The sequence below is a fragment of the Falco biarmicus genome, chromosome 16, assembly GCF_023638135.1.
Source record: "Falco biarmicus isolate bFalBia1 chromosome 16, bFalBia1.pri, whole genome shotgun sequence".
NCBI lineage: Eukaryota > Metazoa > Chordata > Aves > Falconiformes > Falconidae > Falco > Falco biarmicus.
The window spans coordinates 3,924,895-3,944,914 of NC_079303.1; the positions used below are offsets into that span (position 1 = coordinate 3,924,895).

Genomic DNA, 20,020 nt, shown 5'->3' on the forward strand with positions numbered 1-20,020 from the left:
GCTCTGCCGCTTTGAGACTTGCTTTTCTTGTGGGTCTGGTAAGAAACACTGGGCTGCTGTTGCTGCTATCACAAAGCCTTTCTTGCTCTGTTGTTTCTTTTCCAGGGAGTATCTGAGACTGATTCCCTGTCATTTAAAAGCAGAATACTCTTGCTGACATTTTTAAGACACCCTTTGCATTAGGGGAAGGGCAGTAGTGCCTTAGCCGCACAAAAGATCGCTCCCATTCATTTCTCTTCTCTGAGCCGATGTTTTTTAAGTGAACCTTTGTTGGGAGAGGAGGAACAGTTTTGCAACTCCACCCTTAGGCTGTTGCAGTGGGGCATGAGGGTCCCTTGCTGCTCAGACCATGGAGAGGACTTTTGGGGCTCTTGAACACATCAGGAGTCTGCCTGTGAATTGATACATGCTCAGCTGAACCATTCCTGCAGCAGGGAGTAATGAAGACTGGTCCCCTTGGAAGGTAGCTTTTCCAGGAGGAGAATGCTTTTCCCTGGTCAAATGCACAGACCTTGCTCTGTGGGGAGTCAGTGTCCTGTTTGTACCACTGTGACTGTTCTTTGTGAACTCTCTGATGGCACAGCCTGATCTTCCTTGCCCTTTCCTTCTGCTTTTTTTCCCCTCTCAGTGACTGCCCCACTGGCACAGCAAGAAAGCCCTGGAAAATACCCGTTTATGGCTGTTCAAAACACAGCTTGTGGACTCAGGCTCTTCCCTGAACATAAGTGTAAGTATCACAAAAGAATCTAGGACCATCAAAATAGTAAAAGTGAAATGAGTCGAAACAGTGAGGATTGTTGCTTATGAAGAACACTTTATTTAATCATTGTTATTCTAGGCAATAAGATCAGGCGGGTCTGTTAGCTGTAATAGGACTAGTATCTTCGTGGCCAATTGTAGCAGGAGCAGCTGGTATTATAGGCAAGATCATCGTGGCGATTCTGAAACAAGATTTGATGTTCAGACATTAGTAAAAGCTGCATTGGTTGGTTGAGTCTGGATGGCTTTGCCAGCACAGAAAGCACTCTCATCATAGTCATCTTGAATTGTTACTGTAGCTCATGCCTGCACTCCCACTTCCACTTCATGTTTAGGAGCTACAGGACTCTAAGCTTAAAATGAAAGCAGAAAGCAGTTTTCCTTTGGGAAGGGATTATATTTATAATGGACTCTCCCCCCTACCCTCCCTCCATGGTCCCATGGCATTATGAGCACACCAGCTTTTTATAGCTGATGTAAATAACCGCAAACCCCATGTTACTCAAGCTACTCACCACAGCTTTACAGACCAAGGCCGTTACTCAGGGTGGTGATCAGGGGATATTTGCCCTGATTGCAAAAAGAGCCAGTGAAGTCATCCATATCAAGGGCCCAAACCATAGCACCTCCAAAGTTGTTGTTCTTTAACCAGTCAACCTGTTCAGTGCCAGGGGAGAAATCCCAGTTAGTGCCTAGGACCTGCTACTGCAGAAGGGCTCCTGTCTTATTATTGGCACAGCCACACATCCCACTGTACCTTGATGCTGAAGCTCTTGATGTTATCATAGCCAACCCATTCGCTGCCCTTGTAGGCATAGGGCACATCCTGGGGGGCATCCCAAGCCTGGGTGGCTCCAGAGCCCAGGAATGTGCAGATCTAGGAAAAAAAAGGCAGAGAGGGAGAGGTTAACAAGTGTCCTACAAAAAGGGATGGTCGGCATATTGCATGGGTTACAAATGCCTTGCTGGGAAGTCTGAGGAATGTTTATGCTGTTCTTGGTGGCCCAGGTGTGAGGGAACACACATACCTCATAGTAAGCCAAAAGCCCAGCCTGCCTTGTGTAAGGTCCAGCTGGCCCAGGTCCTGATGCTGGTGCCCCAACAGCAGTGTTAGATGGGTTTTGAAGGTTGAAGTTATGTCCATAGGTTGGGAATCCAACAAGGAGCTTCTGAGCTGGAGCACCGTTGTTCTTCCAGTAGTTCATAGCATATTCCTACAAAAAATAACCATCACAGTTCAAGTCTGTGCCAGCTTTTATAGGCAGAAAGATGACTTCTGTGACAGAGGCTCCCAAAATATACTTACAACACTGAGGTCGGTATTACTGCCACCATACAGAGGGCTGTTCTCCCCAGTGTATCCTTCCCAGGAGCCATAGAAGTCGTAGGTCATCACATGGATGTAGTCCAAGTACCTATAGAGAACATGTTGCACATCCGTCTCCTGGCCAGCTCGATCACCCAGACCTGATCATTCTTTTAGTGCTGCTGTTTACCCCAGCACATCCCTGGCCATGTCTCCACTTTCTGCAATTCTGGTTTGTTCAAGACCTTTTTGAGCTGGCCTTGTGAGTGCTGGAGCCAGTTCTCTCCTCCAGAAGAGGAAGGTGGAGGTCAAAGCAGAGTGGGAATTGTACTGGTATGCTGGGAGCAAAGAGCTGTTCCCCGATGGCATTGAGTGGCTGGAGCCAGCCTGCTGTTACGCTTGCCTTCCCGAGGTGTCCCCTTCCCCACCAAACAATCACCACTCGTAGCATTCTTGCCTTACACAAGAGTAGGGACCCCACATGCAATGAGGATGGTTTCTGCTGGATAATGGCAGAGTTTCACTTAACTGCTTGAAGAAAGACCACTGAAGTCACCAAAATGATACCCGAGGGTTTGCTACTCACTGTCCGATCTCGGGAATCTCGTAGCCAGCCTGAATGTTGGAAATTCCTGCAGCAACAGCCGCGGTGATCATGAGACGGGGCTTGTTGACCTGGGCAGCTTCCTGCTCAAAGGCTGCCAGCATTTCCTGAGGGATGCCAAGAAACGTGTCTCACGTGGAGTCTTTGGGCTCAGGCTTTGCAAGCAGAGCTGTGCAGAGCAGAGGGCTTGACCAAAACCTACCTTAATCAGGACGGTAAAGAGAGTCTTGTCCTGGGCTGGGCTGCCCCTGGACCCAGGGTACTCCCAGTCAATGTCCAGTCCATCGAATTGATACTGGCGTAGGAATCTGATGACGGAATTGATGAAGGTCTGGCGGTTCTGTGGAGTGGAAACCATTGTGGAGAACCTAGGGAAGCAGAGCAGGAGAGAGTTGGGGTTTGGCTGGTGCCTCTTTCCCTCACTTCCTCCCTTTTCACAAAGCCGTTATGAGAAGGAGATGGTTTGAACTTACTTCTGTGTCCCAAAATTCCATCCTCCAACCGACAGGAGGGTCTTCAGATTACTGTTCCTGCAAAGGAAGGGACAGGAACACGTTTTACTGCAAGTGTTTGGTGTAGCTGCCTTTGTAGCCCATGATCATTTGGTGTGAAACCTGAAGAGCAAGTCAGCAGTGCACTGAGTCACTGTCACCACGCTCAGAGGGCCAGTGCTGGCAGCCTGCCCTGCCCTCCCCACCAGCATTTGGTTCTTCCTCTTGGCATCCCTCAACAATGGATTGTGCTGCCATTGTGCAGAGAACAGATGCTGAATAGTGGGGCAGGACCTGAGAGGGAGAACATGTGATGCCCTTTGCTGTTGGTACGTACTGGTTCTTCAAGCCGTTGAAGGATCTGTAAAGGGTCTCATCGTTCCATTCATAAGTCGTGATCTGATTGTTGGACATCCCAGCAAAGGCGTAGATCAGGTGGTTGCACAGGTACGGGTCGATGTTGTCAGGCATGAATCTTCCAAGGCCAGGCCTATACTGGGCCCAGTTGGTGAAGTAACATGACAGCACATAGGCAGTGCCTGCAGAGGAACAGAGGAGGTGGGGTAGACCTGGACTGCACTGAAGAGATACTAGTAACTAAACGAGTATCATAACTAGATCTGATGAGAAATGATTGAGTCGTGTTTCCTTGCAGGGTAAGGGGTTCAGAGAAAGTGAAGTAGTGTTGGTTATCCCTCTCAGAACTCACTCTCCAGGAAAATAATGGATTTCTTCCTTGCCTGCTTTGTTTCAGTAGATGAGTCAGTCTAGGAGACTCTTGTACCCTTAAATTTATGAATCAGGGTCTCTTCCCTAAACTGAATCTTTCCCTTTTGCTGCCACGTAAGGAAGAACAGAGGCAGCAGGGATCTTTGGTGAAGTGCCTGGAAGGTGGGAGGCTCTTTGCGTGTTTGCTGGGCCACCTGTTTGACCTGCCTGTATATGCTGATGCTGAAAAGGGTTTGGTAGAGTTGTTATTTGGAAGAAAGCACATACCTATCTGGGCATTCAGCAGGAGGACCAGACCTTTAAAGAAAAAATTGAAGAACAAAGGTTTTAGAGTTTGTACTTAAGAATACAAAGTTCTTGTGCAGAACTGGACTGAAGCAAATATAACCGTGTCTTGTGATCACTGTTTTCTATAAAAACCACACAAGAATCTGTGTTTCTCAAGCATGGGTCAGCTGAGTGTCCATATGGAAGTGGGTAAAATCTGTCAACTGATTTCAGGTACAAACATAGAAAAGAAACCAAACAAGTGACAATCCAGTATTTTGATTTCTAAATTTTTGTTCAAAAAGCGCATTTTAATCTCAAACAGCTATGAATTAATATTTTTTTTTTCAAAACATAACATACCCCTTCCAGCAGTACTAAAAACATATAACTATCCCTCCTGAAAGTAAACTGCTATATATTTGACAGAAAAGAGATTGCAGCATTTTAATCCCCCAAAGTCCCCTGTATAGCCACCCAGTATAACAGTGAAAGAGCCACAAGTATTTGTCATAAAGGTAGAGAAAAGTTTTGAAGTGGGACTTACCGGTAAGCAGAGTGAGCTTGGCCATCTTGACCACAACTGATCTGCTGCAGACTGTTTCTCACTTTTATACACTTCCCACACTTCACACCAGTCTTGCATCAACAAAGATGAACAAACATTACAAAACTTAGGGAAGATCAGTATCACAAACAAATGATACCAGTATAATGGGCCTTATCCAGCTGGAGATACCAGTATATCAAACTGTGCCATGTCCTGGTGCTGCGAGGGTAATTTAAGAACAAGATTAGATAGGTTTTATTTTTGGTAATTTTTTTTTATTGCAAGAGGTTTTGTGTCGACATTGGCTCATGATTCAGCTGTGAGAGATGCCTGAAGTCTTCAACCTTGCGCTGTCATTGTGTGTACCCGGAGGTGTTAGGCACTGCCAAACCAAGGTGGTTTACAAGGGTTTTATCAGGCTTTTTTTCTCTTTAATCGTGGTTACGTTTCCAGCTCTGGAGTCTTTTTCTTTCATCTCTTTTCAGAAATTGTTAACATGAACAATAGGAAGCTATTCAGAATCGTGGAAAGTCTGTTGAAGCTAGTTTGCCGAAAGTTTCTGAGGAGGAAAAGGGTAATATTTGGAGGGAAGACATAGAGGTAAGCTCTTTCTGCCAGTTTGCTACATTTTTCCTTTGCCTCTTGGGAAAGTAATTTCATTCTATGCTTAAATTCTCTTTACTGGGGTGGGGCAAAAAAAAGCTGTGCATGAAGGAATCAGGAGGATTAACTTTTTAGTGTGAAGCACTTTAAGGGTGTTAAATATGATCTGGCACTATGGTAAAATGTGATAAGCTCTTTCCTTCAAACCTCAATGTATATTTCATTGTAATATTCATAAAATTCGAATGTATATTTGGCTGGGTAGCGCTTTCTGATGTGCTCTGAGAGGTTGGTATGGGAACCTCATTGCCTTATGAGCTTGAAGGGTTGAGTCTCCTGAGAAATCAGCATGCTCTCTCACTTAGTATACAGTACAGCCTTCTCTGATACTAGCAGCATTTGTTTTCAGCTCTTTCATTTTTATCAGCTAGCCTCATAAAAAAATATCACTCTAAAAAAATAATCTAATCCCGTTAATTAAATGAAGGAAGAAACTGAGTTAAAGGAAGACGTTTCCCTGCACATGCAGCTTCTCGGTTTGCAATTAAGTGCACCTTGAAAGCACTGCGGGAGACAAAATAAAAGCAAAATAGAACTATTAGCATGCAGTTTTGACTAAGGAGAGCTTCTTCCTCTGGCTTTACAAGGGTCTTGTACTCGGTGGCTGGGTACTATCAGCAATTAAAATATTCAACAGTAGGTGTCAATGTTGCTTGCTCTTCCCAGTCCTGGAGATGGACTGTTTTTCTAGCAGCCTTTTGATAACATTTCAAGAAGAAATGTGCTTGCAGGCCAGAAGGTTTAGTTGCTGCTCCTCTTTGTTTAATCACAAGTAGGCATCTGAGGTTAACAGGACCTTTTTTTGCACTTTCAAATAGAAACTGAGTGCTTCATTCTTGCTATAGCAAAATAACAGGATAAAAGCTAGTCTTTGTTCAGTTCATTTCTCCAGAGCTGTATAACCTACATAAGACATGACTACCTTAGAGTGAAAGAGGGGCTATTAAACACATCTGTGCAAAAATTAGCCTAACCTTGCAACAAGTCAGGATGCCTATTAAGACATTAGTCATTCTGTTGATATGCCCAGGAATTGCATCCCCTATAGAAGAGCATCCCAGTGCCTTGGCAGAGTACTGATAAATCTATGCTTTTTGGCTGTCTCAAATGTTTAAGTCACCTGCTTATATCTCTAACAAAGAATTTAGTCTTACTTTCTGACTCTTCTGCATTTCCTTACCAGCATAGTATTTATTGTAGAGGAGAATGGGCTTGAGTAGTCAGTTTAAAGATAGAAACTCCAATTTTCCTGGGTCCATATTATGCATCTACAGTATTTGTAATATGCCTAGTTTTATTCAGGTGGCTTTGGGTGAAGCATGCCTAAATTGCGTGCAACCTTGGCATATGTCCTTTGTTAATTTGTTAGGAAAAGGAGATTTTGAACCATCTCTGATGTGTTCATCATTCCCAAACCTTTCCTTTATATTGGGCACTTTTTTGCTGTGGAGCAAACCTTGGTTTTCACACTGGCAAAACATGAGACAAAGCAGTCGCACCACATTAGTGACTTCAATGATAAATGTTGCATCCTGACAGCAGTTCGGCAGGTTCTCCTAACAACTGCCTGGTTTTGCTCAAAGCTCTATATGCTTAATAAGCATCTTGTCATGAAGATCAGAGCAATGTTATCTACTCCTTCCTGGCAAACTACATCTAAATGCAGCCATCTCCTTCCTGGTTATAGTAAGCAGCTTCAAACTCCTACCCAATGCTTGATCCTTTTGGAATTCAGCTCATGCTCCAGGGCCTGTAAAAGACTTCTGCTGCCAGCGCATGTCAATGGCCTATACCATAGCTTTGCCTAAACTGCACTGTGTCAAATATCAAACCTTTGGGAGCAGCAAAGAGCAAGCAGAACAAAATCAACGACCCCTTCATGCATAAATGCCTGCAGCAAAAAGTAATGCTTTATTTTCACTTTGATAAAAGTGAGAGAGCTGTTGTGTCATGATCAGGACAGCTTGACTTAATGGTGGGTTTATTTCTTACAAGGTCTTAGTTTTTACCGTGCCACCTTGCCAAAGGCTTCCCTGCTTGACTTGGTTTAAATTCTAAGGAAGGAATATCAACAAATCACTGACTCTTACTTTCAGTTGTGTTGCTTCCAATGCCCAGTCTGGGAAGTGTTAGGAGATAACCTCTTCTTGTCTTCCTTTGGTTTCTGCTTTAGATACAGGAACGGTGGAGTTTCTTCCTTTTGAAAGCAGCTTGAAAAGTATCAAGATTCTGGCCATCTTGGACCTAAGAGAATGACTGGGAACATCTTTACCTGAACTTTAATGTTCTGCACATCCTGAGGTTGGAGTTGAGCTGGACACAGGGGAAGGAATAGACTCTGCAAGCTGAAACTCAATTAGGGATGCACGGACCATATTGAAAGAGATCTATCTGGGTCTCTTATCAAAAGCTTTGATGATACTGCTAGTTTCTCAGTGGCTTAACAGCTTTTAATAACTGAGCTGTACTTGAGGGCTGCTGACCTTCTCGGAAAAACTGTCCCACTCTTCAGGAGTCTGACAGAGAACTGAAAAAAATACGGCCACAGAATCAGTGGCCAAACATGAAAATCTGGGTCCGCATCCAATTTGGTCTGTATACACTTGCTTAAGTAACTGCCAGTATAATCTGATGCCTGTAAATGGAGTAATGAAAGAGGGTATCTTCTGCCTCTAAGTCACATAACCCTTGGACGTGTCCTTCGCTGTGCAGCACACGAGAGGCTGGTGTAATAGTATCTGTGCAACGAGGAGGCAGCTGGAATGCCTACGGGTCTGGCATCTGCTCAGCTGCCTGACAGAGAGCTTTCAGAGTGATCTGGGAGGTGTCCTGCCCCAAATCTCTCTGTTCTAAAGCGATCACTTGGTATAGCTGAAAGACTCATGTTGCTGCTGCCATGAGAACCATCCTGTGGGAAGCCCAGGCTGAAGAGCCAGCACCGTTACCTGCAGTGCAACACAGTCTGCACAGGATGCACAGGAAATGTCTGGCATCTGTTCCTGTTCAGACTCATGGAAAGAAATTAGAGCTTTAAAGCTCCTCAAATTCCCTCCTCCAAAAGATAATCACACCGTGTAGGTCCCCAGCAAGGACTTTGTGCGGACAGGCATCAGGGCACTTTGCCTGTACAGACAGCCAGGAGAGACTCTTATCTCTTTCATTCTTATGACAGCAGTTCATTTGTTTAAAGGTCTTGATTTTTAAGCCTACTTTCCCCAGTACTAACTCCTTGTTACAAAGGCTGGATCTGTTCTGCTTCACGCCATCTTCCTCTGGCATTTGATTTCTCTTTTCTCCACAGCTCATTGAGTACTGCTGATTTTCAGATACCAACCATTCCCTACCTCCCCGGGGAAATTCTTGCCTTCTGCATGTACGTTCCCAGAAATATCATCTCTGACTCACTCTGATTACGAAATGCTGAAGCCATTTCCCCCGCTACTTCTACTGAGTGTCATCGTTTATTCACCTTTTGTCCCCAGGTATATTTTATAAGGACTTAGAAGAGTTCTTTATATGAGGAATTTGATGCAGTACTGCAATCACCCATTGCATATTCTTCCCTTATAGCACATCTTTCATCTTTACTTGTTCTCTGTTGGCACTATACTGCTATAATTAGGCTCTGTAAACAAATCTCAAGCTCCTCTGACGTTGTGAAACTCTCAGAGTTGATTTCTGACCATCCTGTTCCTCAAATAAACCTTGACTCTGCACTGCAGGCATCTTACTAACATTCCCTGGTGATCAGGATTGAGGCAGTGAGTTCACCAGCTCTCTGGGGTGGTGGTGAACTCCAGTGAGCAGGGTGCTCTCTGCCTAGGACCAGGCTGCGGATTCTTTCACGTAGCCTTGTATCCAAGTGTAAGTCCCAGGTCTATTTCCTGGTCTGTTAGCAAGTGAGAACAGGCCTTTGAAAAAGGGCATGTGTGCGTATGATACAGATTCACAAATTGCTTGCTTGCACATAAATATCTGTGCACTAATGCAGGTGTGTGCAGGTGGGCAAAACGTACTGCAAAAAAGTTATATATGCATGAATGAACATGCACATGGGTGTTATTTTAGCTAAGGAAATACCACATGAAGAATGCTTTGTTTCAGCTGCTCTGGATTTTTCTTTCTCTATTTTTACGCACCTTGTGTTAGATGAACATTTTTTATAGCCTGATCTTTTAAAAATTGGATTTATTAAGGCATGTAATCTTCAAAAATCCACTTAAGATTGATAATGCATATTACAGCCTAAACTTTTGTAATCTATTATTTAGGAAAATATCAGCTCCAAGCATGCAGATCTTGAACTTCTTACAGTCAGGATTCAAAGTGGCAGGTTCAATCAGGCTGCTCCATGTAACATGACCTGGTTTCCCCATCCATCTCACCCTGACAATCCCCATTATCTGTGAGGAAAGAACCAGATGCCCTGGATTGCCAGCTGAGACTAGCTGAGAGCATTGGGGTGCTAATCCATCACTGCACGCTGCAGCCGCCACCCAGCCAGGCACTGACGTTGCCACCAGTGTCGTGCATTTACATCCAGCGGTCATGAGACCTAGTTGTTACCAGTAACTTCTACCAGGGTTACAGGAACTTCCTTTCAGGCTTGGCCTTTTTCCTCCGAACCCTTCAGGGGAGGCTCTGCCCCCACAACAGCATCCCAGCTCATCTCATTACTTACTAAGCTCTTTTTCTGGTTAGCCGACATCTGCCCATTTCCAATTAATCCTTGTTCACAAGCTCAATAACCTGAGCCATCTGTATAGGTAAGAGAGATAAGCTTCCCATTAAACATTTACAGGACACAACAAGAGAGTACTGAAGCAACAGTTGCTGAGACAACCCAGGTGGGGTGTCTGCGTGCAGGGAAGTTGCTGACCCTGCGCCTCTTAACTGCCACGCTGTAATCGAACGAGAAAAATATATGGGTCTAAAAATGTATGTGAACCATCATGCACCCCCAAAAGGGTATGTGCTCCTCTCACTCACATCCATGAATGTTCTTGCTACATTAGTATGATAAAGACTTTTAAAATAATTCAATAGCATTCTGAGCCGTGGAAGTTGTAGCAACCAAATAGCCTTTAAATAAAACATTCATTACTTAAGCAGCAGCTCTGATGCCCTTTAACCTCAAATGCTTAAAATAGCTCAGAAGTCAGTCTGACCCCCAGTTCAGCTTTCCCGAACAGGGTGAAACGCGTCGTTAATCCTAGGCAGAGACATTATCTTTGTCCCCACACTTCATCAGTTACTGTCCTTGTTTTGAAAGAGCATTTTTGTTCCAAAATTTTGCTCGGATGGGGTTTTATCTCGCAGAGTGCCTCTGTCCTTTTTCCCACTCAAGGTTTCCATCTCTGGGGCAGCACAGAGAACACGATCCTTTGCCCATATATCCCATTCCCCCAACAGCAATGAGTGGCAGCAGGGGGGTGAGGTCCTGCCTAAAAACCTTTCGGAAAACTGATGTGTCTCAGGAATGAAGCCAGGGCGTTGGCAAATGTTTAAGTCTGCCTCCCAGTCCGGGGTGGGGGCTGGCAGATAATCGCTTGTAAGGGTGTAAAGAGTTTAAGGGGCCACCAAAGGGGAGAGGGTGACTCCTCTGCTCCCTCAGCACCGAGGCAACACACAAACAACTGGGGCAGAAATCTTCTGAGCTTTGAGTGAACTTCGCCAAGGCCTGGGGGACCTGAGGGGCCTCAGGGGACAGCAGGGGCCTTGGGGGACCTGGGGGGACAGCAGGGACTTTGAGGGACCTGAAGGGCCTTGGAGGACAGCAGGGACCTTGGGGGACAGCAGAGAACTCGGGGGACCTGGGGGGCTTTGGGGGACAGCAGGGACTCTGGGGGACCTGCGGGGCTTTAGGGGACAGCAGAGAGCTCAGGGGACAGCAGGGACCTTGGGGAACGTCAGGGGCTTTAGTGGGCAGCAGGGACCTTGGAGGACCTTAGGGGCCTCGGTGGGCAGCAGGGACCTTGGGGGACGTGAGGGACCTTGGGGGCCCTGAGGGCCCTTGCGGGACAGCAGAGAATTCGGGGGACAGCAGGGACTGGCCCCTTGCCGGTCAATCCCGCGGGGAGCCACGGGGGGGCGCCACAAGCCCCGCCGCGGGCCGCGCCGCCCCGAACCCCCCTGGCGTGCGGAAGCCGAGGGAGTGCGCAGCCAGGGCAGGAGCGTGCACAGGCGGGGGGTACACACGGGGAGCGTGAGCACATGGAGGGCGTACACGCATCGAGGGCATGCACATTGTGGTCTTAAGCCTAGGGCAGAACCAGCAGCACAGGTACCTCCGTGCTGGCTGGCAAGTTGCTGCTTGTATGAAGTTAGTTTGGAGCTAGCTGAGGAGGGAGAGGGGATCGGCTCTCCCCCTCTTCCACATGTGTTCCAAGCTGCTGGTGTAGTTAAACACACAGACCTACACCAACACCCTTGAAAGAGCACTCACTTCCCTTAGCTAATGACTCCAGGAGACTCCTGTCCCCGGTGCAGACCGGTCAAGATCTCTCCAATCATCATTTGCATTAGTAACTTTTTCCCTCTGACGGTGTAGGCTGTCAGCCTGATTATCTCCCTGCTCAGAGCTTGAGTTTCAATTCCAAGGGAACATGGCTGACACTCCAGCTTTTGCCTACTTTGTGCAGGTTCTCTGCTGTTCGGACTGCGGTGCTGAGCGGCAGGGATCTGGTGTGGTTTGTAGCGTTGCTGTCAGCAGGTTATGGGAGAATCTGTGTGCCCTGGGGACAGGAGGCTGGGTGCCTCATCAGGGTACATTGCTTCCAGCTTGGTATGCTCTCAACTTTTGCTTACAATGTAGGAGTTGTACTTTAGTCCAGGAACTGAAACAGCTAGTGCAGCCTGCTGTCTGCCTGGTTGTATCTGAAGACAGCTTGAATTTCACACCCCCCCGTCTGTGCTGACTGGTGTCACTCAGAGCAGATTCAGCAAATAATTCTTAATATTGCAGACATGAGAGAAAACCCAGGTAGGCTGAGGACTGTGGCTAACTTGAAAGTCATAAAAGTGAAAATTCATCAAAGAAACTACCAATTACTTACTTCACTCAGGGACACGCTGCAGGGAAGGAAGCACTGGGTTTCTAGCATTTGAATACATTTCTGCTCAGCGCTTGCACGCTGGCATGTTCAGTGGGGCGTGGGAGTGGGGAAGTTGGAGTAAGGGCATTGTCCCGGGTTTAATCTTGTATTCATATCTTTCAGTATGGGGACTCTCCTGGGGCTGATCTAGGGCAGAGAGAGCCTTGAAGGGCTGCCAGGGTTGTTTGGGGGGTAGAGGAGAATGTGGAAGTAGGAGCATCTGTATAGTAGTCTCTTGAAACAGCAGTCGTTTCTCCTCATTGATCAGACATGGTGAGGGGGTGCGTGAAGGGGCTTCCCTTCAATTTGCTAACCCTTTGTTATACCCGCAGGGAAATGAGCACACCCTGGTCCCATCAGTGGCTGGAACATAGCCACCTCTCTGCACAGACCCGAGATGCTCTCTGTGCCTCTCTTCCTTTCCTTCCTCACTTACAGGCTGGATGCAGTCACTCCAACCGTCCAGACATGCTGAATGTGCTTCTCACTGGGAGCCCTTTGTTGTCATGCCAATCTCTATAAAAACTTTAAAATCTGCCGGTGCCCACAACAATACCACAACCCCTGGCACTGCTGGCAGCCACGCAGCAGGCTCCGGAGGCCGTTACTGTGCTTTTGTTGCCAAGGCAAGCAGCGTGCGGGCTTTCCTTCTTTGGAAGCGTGGCTCTGCTCCACATCCCCACTCCTCTCTGCCCTCTGTGCCGAGGGTTTAACCGTGCTGTGTGGCTGTCTCCTACGTCACATGTTTTTGAGAAGCTCTCGCCAGCTTCCTGCTGAGGAGCTGATCCTGCTGACGTCTGCAGAGCAGGCCACCTCAGGCACGGCCGGGAAGGGAAATACAGCCCTTTTTTGGGTGCAGACTAGACCAAAGTCTGTTGGCCCCAGCACAGAGGAGGGCTGAGGTTCAGGAACAGCTGGGCTCTGTCAGTAATTTAGCACTAAGAGCTTAAACAATACCCAGGATAAACACACTCCAGGGCTGGCAGACCTCCCTCTTTTTTTCTCAGCTCAGCACAATATTTTCTCTTTTAAAAAATCTTATTTCTCTGCTGATAATTGAGTGGAATGCTTTTCCAGAGTTATATTTAGATTTTCTCTGATGGCGCTCTCCCATTCCAACCTCCCTAACGCAGCTGTATTGCTGTGCTTCTTGAAATGGAAACGATCGTTTCCCTTTCGTAAAACTTAGTAGTTTCATGTCCTGAGGCAGCACCTGAACTGGGGTGCTTTTGAGGGTTCAAAAAGGCAGTGTGTGCAGAGAAAGAGAACTGGGGGGGCTTTCAAGTGCCTGGAAAAGTGGGGACAAAACAGCCCTGGATCAGAGCATGCTTAAAGTGGTGTGTTATTCAGAGTAGGTTATATATATGCGCACATATTTGGAAATGTGGACAATTTACAACAAGTCTTTAAAGCTTAAGTCAAATCCCCACCTGATTGCTCCTCACCTTCTGGGAAAACCCCAAACTAGACACAAAACCCATAGCAAGGCACCTTTCCCCAGCACACACGTTGTACCTGCCTGGCAAGGCTTTGCTTTCTCTGCCTTCCCTGCAGCTCTGATACGGGCTGTACGCTGCAAAGTTCCTCCTTTCATGTGGGTGGTTGTGAGATAAGACAGCTCTGTTCTGCGCCTACGTGGTGTAGTTGAGAAAAAAATAAATAAAGAAATCAGGCTACCAAGGTTACAGAGCTGTGAGGAGGAGATAGTTAATCTGAGAGCATTTTTCTACCCCTGGTAAACAGCCCAAAATGAAGGACAATTACAGTGCTGCCATTGTGGGATACTCTGCTCAGCTGGAAAGTCCCTTTAACCCCCGAGTCCAGCCTGACCCGGGGCCTCCCGGCACTCCCGCCTGGTTTGAGGGCTATGGTGCCATAAGTAAGGATCACACCCAGGTCTTTAATCTTATCGGGCAGCGGTGGAAACCTGTTCAGCAGGGTCATGGAGCAAGATGCAAAGTGGGTCCATCAGGAATACTTCTGTTTTTCTCATGTTGGTCAAGATGTGGTCAGAATCTTTTCTATCCCATGTGTGATGCCTTTCTTTGCATAGTTAAAGCTGCATAAAGTGTAATTAGGCAGCCCCATATAATTAAGACAATTATGTAAGGTAAGCACCCCACAGAGTAATTGTGGCCAATTTTTAGCATACCCAGGGGCATTTATAGGGACCAAGGTGGCTCTTCAAATGATTTACCTGCTTACATGTCTCTAAAGCACTCATCTTAGGTGTGTCTTAGGTGACATCTTTGAAATGGACATTATTGTTCTGCTCCTGCTGAGAAACAGCTGGCTGGAGAAGTAGGGCTCTTTTTTTTCCTTTCTTTCTTCTTGAAAAAATGGAGTTTCATATCTTGTTTCTGTTCTGAAGCAGACTGAAACTGAGACTCTGGATGTGAGTGACCCAGATTCAGGTGTGACCCGCCAGAAGTAGGGCTTGACTTTGAGAGCTGTTACTCCACAGGGAGAAGGTTGGTTAGTCTAGGCAGAGGCTGGCTTGCTGTCTTCCTGTCTTGCTTTTTGATGAGAAATTCCAGCCTGCTTCTGAGAAAACTTCCTAACAAAATGGTGCTGACATGAAAAATCTTCCTTGCAGTGTTTTGTTGGTTGTGGAAGGGTATGTCAGTTCTCCTGCAAATACCATGAAGTTCCTTCTTTAGATCCTGTTCTTTTGAAACAAAAGTCAGGTCACTTCTTTCTTCTACCTTTTTACTGGGTTCTTGAAAACCATCTTGTCCCTGCCCTGCCTGACAATTGGCCTCTGCTCAAGCAGCAAAACGCCGGAGGCAAGCCATATCCTAATGTGCATGTCAGCTCTAAATCTGGAGTCACTTCATCCTCACCCAGAAAAATACAAGCCAGTATCTGCCCATGATAATTGAATGTCAGCCCCAGATACAGAAGGCAGAGAGTCGCCTGAGCATTAGGAAGGACAGTGTTAAGATCCAGAGTCTGTAGGAAGTGGTAGGTTGGAAAAAATTACGTCATTGCCCACCCCCACTAGCCAGGAAGAGCCCTTCTTGCTGTGTGCTGTTTGTGCTTGGAGGAGGGGGCGTCATGAGCACAAAAGAACTCGTCTTGGAGGCAGCAGAGCTGCCCACAGGATACCTGCTTGCTCTTTGGGTGGACCAGATCCTTCTCCAGCCTGCCAGAAGCAGCACATACGTGTACATCTGGGATATTTTCTGTGTGGCTCACCAGGGCTAGTGTTCTGCTGCATTGGTGTTCATCCAAGGCAGCTCCAGAAAAGTCAGTTAATTTAATTATTTCAGGAGCTTCTGAGATGTTTAAAATCACAGTGGGTCTTCTACTCTCTCCCTGCCCCAAAACACGCATCAACATCCAAAACTGACTTTTTATTTTATTCTTTATTCTTTTTCTCAGCTTCCCTTAGCTGACTCCTGTGTTTCAGACCTTAACACAGATCTGCAGAGCCAGTTCATGTTTTCAGTTTTCTTCTTAGCAATAACCATTTTTTAATTAAAAGCTCATCCCTTGCAGGAGGGAAAGAAAAAGCTTCAAACATGAGAAGACTTGTGATGAGATCTTGAGTATTGGCAACTTTGAGCTGGAATTTCTAATGGTGGAACAGAAGAGTTTGAGCACAATGTGGCCTTGCTAGAAAGAAGGAAAACAGCCATTTATGGCAGACAAATGTGTACAATCGCCAAGCAAGGGCCCTCCTGGGCTCTGGAGCAGGCAGAGTGAAGGCTGCCTGAGTTATTATTAGCTGCTTTGTATGGTTAAGAGGACCTTCAGTTGCCTGGTCTCTGCAAAAGCTGCTTCACTTAGGAGTACTCTTGAGAATGAGGGAGTGGAAGGCAGGAATTTGAGACCCTTTTAAGGTCTGTTTACTCTTCCAGCCTCCGCAGATTTCAAGGGCATGTATATGAGGCAAATCTGAAATGGTTATCACGGTGAGAGCTGCAGGCGCGGGAGGGAGTGGAGATCCCTGGAGCTCTGTCAGCCAGGACTAATGTATCACATGGGAATGTTTTCCTGCTCCACTGGGCAATTTCCGTACTGAGTGTCCGTGATCTGGGTTGGGAACGGCCCCTCTGCAGAGACCATAAGAAAACAGTCCTGGGCCTTGTTTTTTTGTATGACTTGTTGCTACAGGGAAACTGGAAGGCAATTTTCTCCTCCCTTCCCCTCTTGCGTAGTGTTTTCTGTGGGGAGACCTTCAAGGCATTCATCCTCTTTCTAGCAGGGGGTTGCCTCACAGCTACATTCCCAGCTCCTTCCACTCATTAGAAATGCACCTTTTCAGGTTCATAAGTCTCCAGGTGATTTTATAATGGGAAGTGAGCCTCCATGTGCATCAGGAAACTGAGGCACACACAGAAAAAGTGAGTTGCTTTTGCAAATACAGAGCAGGCAGATGCCAGCAGCAGGATCAACCCTATTGTGCTTGTTCAGCTGCTTTTCAGGCCAGCTGGGAGGAACGCGATCCTAAGTGCACACAGCGGAGCGGGACAGAAATGGATTTCAACCTGGCTTCACACCTTGAGATGGGTAGCAGAGATGTAGTTAGCTTCTGAACTCTGTGAGCCTCCAACAGGCTGCTGCATCAGAGTGGAAAACCTTGATAAATGTCCACAGAGTTCCATACTTGAAGCTTGCAGAAGCATGTGAGCTATAACCCTCGTTTTACACTGCCATAACAGCTCCAACACTGAGGTCCAGATTTCCCAGATGCTGGTGATCTAAGACACAGTTTTGGGCAGCTCTTTAGCCGTGAATATTAACTTTCAAATCTTGGGCTACCCAACAAGATTTAGCATCTGGACCTGAGTCTGGTCAGGGTGAGCAGACAGCTAGAATGTAGACAGATCTTAGCTGCAGAGATGCTGTGCCTCTGCACGGCTCTGACACAGCAGACGGGGCTCACCTTGTACTGGAGCTGCTGGGAATGCTGCTAACAATACATGTGTGACTTAGTGGTTAGGAATCTGAATTTTGGGGGCACATCTCAGTTCGATTCCTGGCTCCATCGCAAAACCGCTGGCCTGCTCCAGGCATGCCGTTCTGCTTTCCTGTGACTCAGTTTACCTTCTGGGAAACAGGGGAGAAGAAATAGCACCCTGCTTTGTGGGCTAATGTTGGGGAATAGCTATACTAAAGAAGTTTCAGTCTTGAAGGCCTTGAGATATCCTGCACAGGTGGGGATGAATTGCTGATCCCACGGTGCCCAGGCAGGGTGGTACTGGCTGTGAGGGGAAGCAGCAGGATGCATCCTGCTCTAACAGAGGGGCTCCAGTCCCTGCCTGGTACCTCTGTCCCCTTCCCTGCCCTGTGCTGATGTCTTGGCAGGTCGGGTTGTGCTTTCCCAGCTGTGAGGAAGGTTTCCTGACACAGCCCCGTGTATAATTCACTCAGCATGGCCTCAGCCAAGGCTCAGTACAAGAAGGGGAAAGTGGGTTAATGTTGTTACTGTTTTTGCAAGCCTCCTTTTGTTTTCTAAGGAATGTGGCTGCAAAGCGCTGCTGCCAAAGCCTCACTTGAGAGTCCTGCTCTGTCGGCAGGCCTTCCTTGGGGCTGCTGTGCCCCACAGGGGATGTATGCCAGCAAGTGAGCTGCATGTTGTTTCTTTTACAACCGAGTAGTTATTCCCCTTGTGACACAGCTCACTCCACACTCCATCCTCCCACACTGGCTATCACAGATCTCAGTGTTTCCTTTGCACATCTTTTTGTCTGTCACCTCGTGGGAGACAGTGTCCAAGCTCTGGATTTCCAGTCATTATTCTTGTCATGTCTTAGCCACCATGCTTGTTTTTTGGTGCCTGCTCAAATTCCAGAGGTGCTGAGATCCCAGACAGCTTCGCTGACCTCCCTGTGGGAGACAGGGACATCGCAGTCTGGGAGGGGAGTGGGACCATCCCTGCCATTACTGGTGGGTGGGGTGGGGCAGGGCTGGGGTATAACTGGGTTCCCAAAAGCATTAATTATAGTGTGAGCTGGTGATGAGCATGTGGAGGACAATCACTCCAAGGAGCTGTGGGGAACACTGGTCAGCAGAGGTGGACTGGAGCAACCTGGGCCAGAGTGGCTGGTCTCTCAGGATCATCTGTGCCCTATTTGGGCCAGGTCTTTGACCTTCACATCCCTGGCATACCTCAGGGCAGCCTCCTGGAGACTGTTTACAGGATATTGAAGTCATGTTTAGCTTAATCAGGTTTAAATGTGCCTCTTTCATTGAAAACCTAGCTTCTACGTGAAGCTCCTGGGTTTTCATAAAGCAAACTCAAAGTTCTGAGCAGAAATTGAGTAATAGATCAAGGTCTTGGACAGGCACCAAGGTCTGACCTGAAAATGGCTCAGGAGTCCAGCCCACACCTCCTCTCCTCAAATGTACACAGATAAAATCGTGACTCTTAATTCCTCTAAATATGAGTGGAAAAATGCCTCCAGAGACTCTGCTAAAGCCTTGGTTGTTGCTGAAATGCTGAAATATGAAGACAGAGTTTATGTGCTGCTTCTGTGAATAACAGATGTGGCTCTACCCTGAAATTTCAGATCCAAACTCAGATGAACTCTACATGCAATCCAAAGCCATGCCTAAACCCAGATTTTTGAGTAAATGACCCCTACTTTAATAACTAACCAACTCCTTCCCTCCCTCCCTTCCTGGTTGCACACACCCCGGCAGTGCGGGACGAGTTCCAGCTCTGAAGCCAGATACCTGTTCAGCTCTGGCCTCCCTGACTTTCTGGAATAACAGAACTTTCTGTGGGACTTCTGCAACAGGCAGAGTAAAGAAAACCACATCTGCTTCTTCGGCAGGAGTCTGCAAGACAGCAAGCAAATGCATGAACGCTGATAGATGCTCAGCTGGCCTTTGGTGTTAGCTACAAAGGAGTGGTTAGGGAGAGCGTGCTGTTCGCATGTAAAATTGCGTTTTGTGAGGAGATTTGCAAAGCACTGGCGGGTGGATGCATGTGGTACACCCTGCACCTGCCTCCCCCTGCCCAGGTGCAGCACCCCACCAAAAATCAATTAGCTGGCTTTGCCAGGGAAGGAGAGGAATCCTTGGGAACAGCCTAGAGCAGTCCTGCAGAGTCCACCTGCTACCCAGGAGGTATCTCTCCGAGCAGGGATCAGCCTGCCTCTTGGGAAAGGGCACCACCCAGATCTAAGCTCTTGTAGGGTGTTGCCCAGCTTTATCTGGGCTGGCTTTGTGCACTAATTGATGTTTGCAGGGGCTGGGAGGTTTGCTGGGCTCTGGGAAGCAATGGCTTCTTTCATATTTGTGGGTGTAGCCTGAGAAGAACCCCAAGGACCTTCTCCCAGTGTCCCTTCTCTCCCACGCTGGAGCTGGGACCATCCACACGTTTCAGCTCTTGCTGGCTGTAAGACACAAGTCCCCCTGTGGATTTGCAGTCTGGGAATATAGAGACCAGCAGCGAGAAGGGTGGATTGGGCAGAGCTTTGTCAGTATAGCAGCTATAGATTATGCCTGACATAATCCATGCTGTGGAATTGAGCTGCGGAACAAGAAGAGGGCTGGTGGGGAGGGAGAAGAGGGGAAGCCAGATCCATATGGCCAGATCCGTAG

The 20,020-nt window shown here is 47.2% G+C and overlaps 1 protein-coding gene and 1 long non-coding RNA gene across 2 annotated transcripts; one reads left to right on the forward strand and one right to left on the reverse strand.

Moving 5' to 3' along the window:
- Window positions 1-600: 600 nt before the first annotated feature.
- On the forward strand, window positions 601-11,038 carry LOC130159919 (uncharacterized). Its single transcript, XR_008825884.1, has 3 exons — window positions 601-727; window positions 5,192-5,306; window positions 7,543-11,038. It is a non-coding gene; the product is annotated as an uncharacterized LOC130159919 (long non-coding RNA).
- LOC130159918 (acidic mammalian chitinase-like) lies at window positions 795-4,816 on the reverse strand. Its single transcript, XM_056361980.1, has 11 exons — window positions 4,704-4,816; window positions 4,157-4,186; window positions 3,498-3,699; window positions 3,143-3,199; window positions 2,872-3,037; window positions 2,652-2,776; window positions 2,066-2,174; window positions 1,788-1,973; window positions 1,517-1,636; window positions 1,275-1,416; window positions 795-941 (listed from the first exon to the last, which is right to left on the reverse strand). Exons 1-10 carry the CDS (start codon window positions 4,726-4,728, stop codon window positions 1,282-1,284), a joined length of 1,155 nt encoding a protein of 384 aa, XP_056217955.1. The 5' UTR covers window positions 4,729-4,816; the 3' UTR covers window positions 795-941; window positions 1,275-1,281.
- Window positions 11,039-20,020: the final 8,982 nt, after the last annotated feature.

Excerpts from the sequence above, each read along its gene's own strand:
- LOC130159918 (XM_056361980.1), bottom strand. The coding sequence starts at position 4,728 with ATGGCCAAGCTCACTCTGCTTACCG. Across the intron at positions 3,200-3,497 it reads TTCAACGGCTTGAAGAACCA|GAACAGTAATCTGAAGACCC; the intron begins GTACGTACCAAC and ends CTTCCTTTGCAG. Across the intron at positions 1,417-1,516 it reads TCAAGAGCTTCAGCATCAAG|GTTGACTGGTTAAAGAACAA; the intron begins GTACAGTGGGAT and ends GGCACTGAACAG.